This window comes from Etheostoma spectabile, chromosome 22 (assembly GCF_008692095.1).
Source record: "Etheostoma spectabile isolate EspeVRDwgs_2016 chromosome 22, UIUC_Espe_1.0, whole genome shotgun sequence".
NCBI lineage: Eukaryota > Metazoa > Chordata > Actinopteri > Perciformes > Percidae > Etheostoma > Etheostoma spectabile.
The window spans coordinates 16,501,915-16,511,600 of record NC_045754.1 but is presented as its reverse complement, the minus strand read 5'-3'; the positions used below and the strand labels follow the sequence as shown (position 1 = coordinate 16,511,600).

At 39.6% G+C, this 9,686-nt stretch overlaps 1 protein-coding gene across 5 annotated transcripts; it reads right to left on the bottom strand.

Moving 5' to 3' along the window:
* Window positions 1-730: 730 nt before the first annotated feature.
* Window positions 731-9,338, bottom strand: ropn1l (rhophilin associated tail protein 1-like). 5 transcript variants are annotated; one of them, XM_032503762.1, is made up of 6 exons: window positions 9,231-9,285; window positions 8,352-8,469; window positions 7,423-7,546; window positions 6,751-6,912; window positions 5,970-6,145; window positions 731-1,596 (listed from the first exon to the last, which is right to left on the bottom strand). In XM_032503762.1, the coding sequence occupies exons 2-6, from the start codon at window positions 8,462-8,464 to the stop codon at window positions 1,497-1,499; spliced, it is 675 nt and encodes a 224-aa protein (XP_032359653.1). In that variant the 5' UTR covers window positions 8,465-8,469; window positions 9,231-9,285; the 3' UTR covers window positions 731-1,496. The 5 variants fall into 5 exon arrangements, with proteins under 5 accessions (XP_032359653.1, XP_032359650.1, XP_032359651.1 ...); XM_032503759.1 differs by having other exon boundaries at window positions 736-1,596; window positions 8,352-8,500; window positions 9,231-9,267; XM_032503760.1 differs by having other exon boundaries at window positions 736-1,596; window positions 8,352-8,511; window positions 9,231-9,252.
* Window positions 9,339-9,686: the final 348 nt, after the last annotated feature.

Sequence of the window (9,686 nt, the reverse complement as noted above, 5' to 3'; positions counted from 1 at the left end):
TAATTAGCAGCAAAATGTTCCTTTACACTAAGAAATGACTGTACTGATGAAGGCTCTTCATTCAAAAGGCTTTTGTTGATCATAAATACATTTCTCTACCATCACCTGGCTCAGTAGAGCTCATAAATGCATCCCGCATGCACCTAATGAGCAGATGACCTTGGTGCTGGTAGGTTGAGACAAGCTGCTGCAGTCCTCCCCCCATTCAGTCGTTCATTTCTTCCCCCAAAGACCACCAGCAGCCAAAAAAAACCCAACACACCATCGTCTCTTCTAATGGCATACCTGAAGCAGGAGTGCCATACAAACATGCCCTATGAGTCTCCCTTTTGACAGAAGTACTGAACCGTTAGGTGTGTGTATATGAGTGATGATAAAGTGAACGTGTGACCAGTACTGGGAGTGTTTACACCAGGGTTTTAACAGAGCTGCTTGTGTCTAAGATTAGCCTGGAAATGTCTTTCTTTTTCTCCACTTCGTAGCAAAGGCCTAATGTAGTGATTACTAACAGCTTGATTAGAAACACTTCATATTATTGCTTAATCAGTTAATGAGGCTGAGAGTGACAACAATGTGTAGTCAGAAACTAGGGACATCACTTAAAGAAAGAAGAAGAAAGCTGTTTCTGCTAGTTGGATGGGGGAAATTCAATAGTCTATAATTGGTAATTAACTCATTTTAATCAGCCAGCAATGGCCCTTAATTAAGTTATGTTTGTGATGTGTGTTCACGTGTGTAAAAACTACAAAATACAGCCTGGACAAATCAACTTCATGTATTAATAGCATATTCCACACATGCTATTAGACTGTAATCATTATTATTAATAAATACACAAAAATATGAAATAGAATTAGACAATCTATACTGTTAAGCAAACGAGGCCCCTCATACACACACACAACCTCGCTGTAATGGTGAGGCAGAGTGGTGGAGCCCTTGCAGAGGTGCAGTTCCTCAAATGGCTGCAGGATACTGGCTCCAAGAAATCCCTGTCTGTGGTTGAAATCAGAGGGACACTCCTCCAACTTCTCTTTCAAAATACAAAGTAATTATTTAGTTTTTTCCACTAGTAGTTCAGGTTTCAATAATTCATTTTACATCTGCCAATGTGTGTCACAGTGGGGATTGTGAGATAGATCATTGTTCCATAATGAGGCTCAAAGACAAAAACACTTTGGGGGGGGTTAGCTTGATTGACAGGTGCCTGTCATAGGCAGCCCTGGAGCTTTTTCATCTTAAAGATAATGGTGTGTTGTAAATCTAAATTACCCCCTTTAAGACATCCCTTGGGTGATGTCGATGGCATGATGTCCGTGTTTCTAGCACATTAGTTACATGAGATACAGTGTAGTGGCAGGCGTTTCTAGCTGGATATCTCTTTTCGTCACAGCAACATACACATGCTGCACCCTGCACTCATTAGTAGATTTTTTAGGGTTAAGTTCATCTTTCCCTGTTAAACATAGTGCTTTATAATTTCTCGTTCATAGTCCTTATTCAGCTCTGGAAAAGTCTGTCGAATCAGAATGCGTTGAGTCCATATCATCCCGATGGATAAAGTCCAGAGGTTTTATCATCCCGTGTTGGAGTTCCCTGAAACAAATAGTATGCTGTTAGACGTCTAGGATATACAATTGTGCAATACAATTACATACCTAACTAAAAAGCTAATTCAAATGTATGTCACTAGTGACTCATACAATCATTATAGTTGTTATTAAGGTTAAGACTACATAATGCAAACAGCCAAGCATTATTATGCATTCTAGACTGATTAAATCATGTAAAACAACCTAATATTCTAACAAATAGTGTACAGTTGTATTGTGTTCAATAAGTTGACTGGTAAACTATCCATGTTCTGCGACTTCAGAATACAACATGAATCATGTTTTCCCTTATCCTTACCCTGAAATCTGTTACACAACAGCTACGGAGGGTAACACTAAAATGGAGTCTTTGTGTCCACTCTCTCTTCTCCTGTCTTTTTCACACTGCTCTGCTACATTCGTCATGTCCCTGGAGATGCGATGTTATGAGCGAAGCTTGAAGAAAGTGTAGGGGTTGTGCAACAATGTCCTGGAGCAGAGATTCCTTAAGCCACTGACATCTTTACAATGACATCATGTTTCTCCCAAGTTCCAACATCCTAAAACAATGGAGCATTCAGTTCTGAAGCTGTACTGTATGACCAATGTACTAGATGACGCTCCTAAAAATAAGTTTTAGTTTCATAGACATTTGAAGATGGGCCCACAAATGCTCTGCAAAGAGCATGTCAGTGTTTCACACTGTACACTGAAAATATCGGAACAGGGAGAAACATTATCTCAGGTCACTTAATACAAGGATATTTCTGTTTCAACCTTATCCCTAGCAGCCAGAAATGACCCATACATGGCAACAAATTCCATAGTGGATTAACTAGGTAAATCATACTTTAATAATAAATACAATGTACTCTATTAGACTGGACAACCAGGACTCAATTCTCAAGTAGTGTCTCTGATCACACACATGCCAGTTTTAGTGGTTTCATTTTAGACAGATCAGTAGTTTTGTGGTGTGCTATTGTGAGTGTGATGTTTTAAATCTGATATATGCTTGAAGGAAGACTTGCAGAGGTGTATATGGATATATTTTTTTAAAAGCCAAAAAGGTACTGTAAGTATGAAAGCATTGAGGATCTAGTTTATTTTCTTTTTAACTTGTCTTCCTGTCAACCACACAACTTTTTTTTTGTTTTTTCTGGGTCAAAATTTTAAACTAAACCTTTTTTCAACCTTTTGTTGTACTTTTTCAACACTTTTTCCAATGTTTTTGTCGATTATTTCCAGGTTTTTTGTCCCTATTTGACGTTTTTGTCAGTGATTGTTTTTGATGTTTTGTCAATTTTTTGTCACTATTACCGAATTTTTGTCAATTTTGCTTCAGCGTATTTTTTTTTTGAAATGTTTTTTCCATTTTTTTCCACTTTTATTTTAACATTCTTTTGTCTTTTTTCTTCTTCCAACACTATAAAATTAAATAAAACAGCCACCATCCACGTTAGTCTCTTTGACAATTTCGTTGAAAGAAACCCAAATTTCTGATACGGAAACGTTTTTTTTTTAAATGGTTAAATTTGCCTTGAGGACAACAGGAGGGTTAATAAATAACCACTGTAAAACCTGTGTTGCTTCTTTTGTCCGCTGTCTATATGTCAGTCAACAACAAAACATAATCTAACACACCAGCAACAAGTACCAATCCCCACTGGATGCCCTAACATTGAATCTAGCTACAGACAGGGCTTGTTTACAGCTTGAATAAATAATGTAAACGAACTGCTGCAGTCTCCATGCTTGTGTTTTACAAGTCAGCAATGCTCAGCACTGCAAACTCAATCCAAGTAGTTCCATGGCCACTGGTAAATAGGTAACAGGGACTTAAATGAATGAAAAAGTCATCAAAACTATCATAGTATGTCACAAAACAATTCATAAAGTCATAGTATAGTGTGTCATAAAAGTGTCATAAATAAGTCATAGTATGTGATTTAGTCATAAATAACAGTAATGGTATTGAATCCCTTTAAAATGTCATAACATGTCATAGTGTAGCATGCCATAACACAATTCATCATGTGGTATGTCATAAAAAATATAATAAATCCTAAATATTCCAAGTATAGCTAGTTATTAAAAAGTCATGCAAAGTCATAGTATATTATGTTACAAAAGGTCAGTCACACATTTTATAATATGTGAAAGATATTATCAACATACTATTGCTTCACAGAAAGATCTCTGTTTTAAGCCCTGACAAAATTCCTTTACTGCCGTGTCATATAGGTGTTATCAGGGATTCAATCTGTCGTCCAATCCCCTTTGACTCAGCCACAGCTCCAACCGTGCAAGGGGTAAAGCTTTAGTGTGGAAGTGTGTGTGTTTCTCCTCCACCCCTACAACCTATTGCCAACTTTGTGTGTGTGTGTGTGTGTGTGTGTAGTCATACTGGGCCTCTCTAACCATGTATTGTGCAGTGTATAAAATAAAATGACATGCTAAACTTTAGAGAAACTGGGTGTGAGATTTATGCATGTGTGTACGTCTTGAGAGATGCCTCGGCCCTTCATGCGATTTTGTGTTTGTGCTTTCTGACTAGTGTAATAAACCCGTCTGAGTGTGCATTTGTAATTGCCCATTTCCAATATTGCATGGAGGAGTGAACAAAACACAAGGGGTTTAAGCTCCTTAACACAGGCTGAAAATCACGCTCTTGTGCCCTCAGAGCCTATCTTCTTTAATTCTCCTCTTTTTCGCCTGCTGGGTGAAATGAATACACCAGCGGAGAGGCCAAATGTGGTGAGGCTGCAAGCTAAAATGTTGTGTGTATGATAAATTAACTTTGGCTAACCCAGACATAAGGGAACAGGCAATACCAATCATAAACACACTCCAGCTGACAGTTTGAGTATGGAGGCTTTGTGCTTCTCATGCTGATCATTAAAGGTTCCATGGCACAAAGATTTCACATTATGAGGATTTTTAACAAATAATATGAGTTCCTCCAGCATGCTTGTGGTCCCCCAGGAAATAGAAATGGCTTTAGGTTTAAACCGAGTCTTGGGTATCCTGCTCTGCCTTTGAGAAAATGAAAGCTCAGATAGGCTGATCTGGAAATTTGCCCCTTATGACCTCATAAGGGGCAAGGTTACCTCCCCTTTCTCTGCTTTGCCGACCCCGGAGAATTTGGGCTTTCATCATGGCTTTCAAACGAGCAAAGTGGCAGTTGGTCAAGGCCACACCCCCAGCCTCCGCCTTGCCCCCCCCCCCTCTCCTCCTCAATAGCTACACATAAATGGCATGTCCTAAGTAAAGCTCATTGTGAGACTGGCTCTAGTGGCTGTAATTCTGCACCAAGGCTGAAATTTCGGGAAACAGACTTCAGATACAGTATTAAGGGACCACTAAGGTCTATCTAAAAGCATCCAAAAAGCACCATGTCATGGGACCTTTAAAGGATTCCAACTTTACTTAAAATAGCAGCCTCGTTCAGTTGGACAATGATGAATAATAACCCACTGTGTCTGATGCTAACAATTAATGGGGCCAACTTATAGGTAATGAAACAACAGCTGTGCATTAAGAAGCATTAGCATGCCCATTTATTAAATGAACACTGTCATTGTGTTACTTCTATCCCTTCATTCCTGTCTTCCATTGCTTTCCATCTCTCCTCACTTCCTGCTGATGTAGAAGTTGGAAACCTGAATCATGTCGTTCTGCTTTTTGCTGTCGGGAGGAGAAACCAGTGCATCAGTGCAAGAGCTCTACTCAGCAGCATAAGGATTTTCACAACAGTGAATATCACTATCTCACAACATCATCTGAGGCCAGGGGACCTGGCTTACCTCTTAAAGTGTCTGTGCTTCTTAGCCTATCAACACTGACTGGCAGCAATGTTGGAGCAGAGTAAGCTAGAGCAGTGTTCAGCACACCCCAAAAACATATTGACAGCATATCTTCAAACAATCTTTATAGAGTGAAATAAGTACTTTTTATGTGATTTGACAGGAGCTGAATCCAGAGGGAACTGATTCAAATGACAAAAATAATTAGGCTGTTCAAGAAAAGTTTGGTGATGCAAGTGAAACAGCCTAATTTTCCCACCACCTACATCCACTCTGTTTATTGCAAGTGGTGCTAGTGAGGTAGGCTTCATTTCTATAAGCATACCAACAGCTATAAAGCTGAAGAGAACACACACACACACACACACACACACACACACAAAACCACACAAACACCCACACCACACACACACAAACACACACACACACACACACACAACCACACACACAACACACACACACACAACACACACACACACACACACACACACACACAAACAACACACACCCACACCACACACACACACACACACACACACAATACCACACACACACACACACAAAGACCTACGCTTGTGTCTGTAGGGTGCAGAGGAAGTTGTCAATGTGATCCTGTGGCATGTCCCCATCCAGGTGAGCCAGGTAGTTGTAGAGTTGGCCAAAGGTGTTGAATGGGATTCTCGCAGCGCCACCCTCGTCATCCTCTGTCAGGATCTCACAGGCAAACTTTAGAGAACTCACAAGGGTCTGTGAAAGTATTTCCAGAGATGCAGAGAAGCAAACAATGGGATTGTGTCAAAAACAACAGACACATGTCAAAAAACCATACCTCCATTTAAGGCCGATCACACACTTCCTCACGGACAGTTACAAAAAACAGCCTAATCAGTGTAGAACATGACTGCCCTCATGTGGTTATAGTGTTCAACAACCTCATACACAGCAGCATCCTTCCCAAGTAAAACTTAATGTTGTTCATGTTGACCTGCATTTGTTTTTGTATATTCTAAGTCATCACCTGGAGAGTCCTTCTTCTAGAAATTCTTTAATCTGTCTCTACTGCTCTATCTGCAACTTGAAAGCAAAACAATTGGCTTAAAAGCATTGCAAAGATTCAAGCAGTCAGAGAAGGATTTATCTCCCTCCAGAGATAAATCCTTCTCTGACGTGGAGGAGAAGTCTGGATTTCTGGATCTAGTCTAAACACTAGAAGGCTAGGCTGGGAGATGAACAAAAAGAAAGACTCTTCTATGATCTTCAGCTGTGCTCTGCGTCACAGTAGGTTTTAAGGCTCAAAGGAAGTGGTATAAAGTGGTTTTAGCATTTATATCTGGCCTTATGTAACATCTCACCCCTCCCAGAGCACTGCAGCCCAGAGCAAAAAACTCCATCCAGTTAATGTCTGAGCCAAAGCTTCCCAGCGACATCAGGGTCTCCAGCTGATCCATGGGTAGACACAGACCCTTCCATTTCTCCTGCAGTTCCTCCTTGCTGCATGTTTGCCTGGGGGATAGCTACAGTCAGGTGGAGGAAGTGGAGGGTTAGTAGAGATTAGAAGAAAATATCTACTTTACCAGCTGACTGTAAAAAATTACAAGTAATTATTCAGTATTATTTGTTGTAATAAACTGCAGTTGTGGATGCGGCGAATCGTCATGCATACTAATGATCTGTTTATCAGCAAGATTTCCTTTACTGATGGTGGACTTCTTCGTATGGGAAGCTATTTAATTACGACACAGCAAGGACAGATACATATGATGCCAGTAGATGCCCCAGGTAAGAAAAAATAGGTTCACAATAATGTGAAACTTTAATGATTCAAATGGTGTACCAGCACCACTGCAAAATGCAGATACACTCAAAATAAAAGTGTAAGCAAGTATGGATAATAAACTTAATGCAACTAATAATAACAAGGTACAGTAATCAATTACAGAATGTAGCATGCACAGGACAACAATATGAAGCAAACAATTATCTGATCAGTTTAATGGGCTGTGGCTCTGTTGTAAAGAAAGTACCTGTTTATGGAGAATCTTCAGTAGACCTGGAGACAGCCCAGTGTCTGTCTTCTGGGTGGCAACATTCATCTCCAGCCTGTTCTTGACAGGCAGACACTCTCCTTTAGACAGCGCACTGAAGTATCTGGACCACACACACACACACACACACACACACACACACACACACAATATATGTAAACACTATGCTTGGCTTCCCTCTGCTTGTCACTCATCTCCCCTACTTTCTAAGCATGCCAATCAAATAAAGTGATAGAACCTGACTATGTAAAATAAGACATACATTGGCATTAGTCTACTTGAATGAGTTCACACAAGGGCCTTCAGTTGAATAAATCATGTGTTGTAGTTTTCCTTGTCTGAAGTTTACCAATATTCCTTTTGTGCTAAAGGGTATACAGTGGCTTATCTTACTTCACGGTTTAAATAGTGTTTGCTGTGAATTTAGAGGCAGCATGACTTTCAGCATCCCTGAGAGGCAACAGAGCCTGGTGTTACTGGTAATTGCATATGAACATCTTGTAACCCAGGAGACATTTGAATAGTTTTTGTTTCACTATATGGTTCACTGTATCGCCTTTTGCAGTAAGCCCTGCCAAGATAATAACAGATAATACGACAGCCCTTTGGGGGTACAAGAAAACAACTTCATATATTTAAATTTCATCCAGTACTTTAAAGTGCTTTTTCTTTGTTGGAAAAAAGCCAGATCAAATCTGCAGTAATAGAAGCTCCTGGGATCCAATTACAGCCAGTCAACGCAGAGATGAGCGATGCACAGGTGAAAAGGGCCTGCCTTTTCATAGTGAGATGCAGCCTGGAGACACTGTTTGTGGGACTGTTTAAGAGATCAAGATTGAAATAAAACATAATAACATGTGCATGTCCTTCCCCTCTACCAAACCACCGCTGACAGAGATAAAACTCACGCCGCAGACCAGAGCAGCAAATCCTTGGGCTGTGTACGGATGGCTGCCTTAGTGAAGTTTTTGAGGATGTCCGGCAGCTGGGGAGGGATGTTGATTTGCTGGGCACAGTACATTACGTCTGGAAGAGGCATGGCTGCAATCTAAAACATTGTAATATAGTCTAATTAGCAGATACCATCTAGCAGACAGCATATGTTGGGAAAAAAGTGTCAAATCACTGGGCTGGCCACTTAAAACTAGTGACAATAACCACCCCATTAATAAAAAATAAAAAAAACTTAAATTCTGTTTTTTTTTTTGACCTAGCTAGTAATATGGAGGTATATGTTTCATAAAATACAAGCCCAAAAAAGCTACATATAGGCTATGTATATCATTTTATTATACAGAACTATGATACAAAATAGAACTGTATGATAAAGTGAGCCATGTTGAAGAAGATCCCGCAATGAATACAGTTTTGTTATCATCAATTAGGTTAAGGTCAATTAAGTTCCTTAAATGAGAAATACAATAAGAAGTAAAAGAAAAAATAACAAATGTGTCTGAATCTGCCATTAGCCACCCGAAACATGTAGTTAAGTTAACGTTAGCATTTTACAGTAAGAAGTGCAGCAGCTGCTCTACAACAGGCGAATAAAGAAACAAGAAACCCTAGCTAGTTAATGTTAAATGTAGTTAACTAGCTAGCTGTTAGCTAGCTAATACACAAACGTTCCTTAACGTAAAATGCGCTTTCAGTCAGCGATTAACTTAATGCTATCGTTCCCGTCCAGTTAAGTAAGTTGGCAAATATTTGCCATAAAATCAAAAGACATTTGTGACTAATTTCATCAGTCCGAATACCTTGAGCTTTACAAAATGTAACGTTAACATTACCTGGATTATTGAACAGTGAAGATGAAAGATTGTCTAAAATAAGGGGGGCTGGCTCAAATAATGTCGCTAAATGTAGCGGTTGATGTGTGTATCGCAGCAACGTCGCCTAGCAACAGCATTCTTCTTCTGTTTTCAAGGGCAGCTGTTATGCTGCGTGAAGCCAACTACTGCCTCCTTCTGCTAATGAGAGGACAAAGGATGTTTCACTTGACAAGCTGTTTGACATACAGTATAAAATGGCAATAATTACAAAATACTGTAACTTCTAACTCTTGCAAAGATTATTCAAAAGAGGTAAAAACTTGGCATAGCATGACATGGGCAATGATGCATCATGTCCCCAAAAAACAGTGATCCTGTTTTACTGAGAACAACTTAAACATGTGTCTGGCAAAGCAGATGCTCCACACTTTCCCATGGGAACTAGCTATACACTGGATTTTTAAAACTCATTTG

What these genes read in the sequence shown, in the direction of transcription:
- ropn1l (XM_032503758.1), bottom strand. Translation starts at nt 8,482, where the DNA reads ATGCCTCTTCCAGACGTAATGTACTGTGCCCAGCAAATCAACATCCCT. An exon ending in GCTGCAGTGCTCTGGGAGGG is followed by an intron (nt 6,146 to 6,750) that starts GTGAGATGTTAC and finishes ATACTTTCACAG; the next exon opens with ACCCTTGTGAGTTCTCTAAA. An exon ending in TGCACCCTACAGACACAAGC is followed by an intron (nt 1,597 to 5,969) that starts GTAGGTCTTTGT and finishes TATTTGTTTCAG; the next exon opens with GGAACTCCAACACGGGATGA.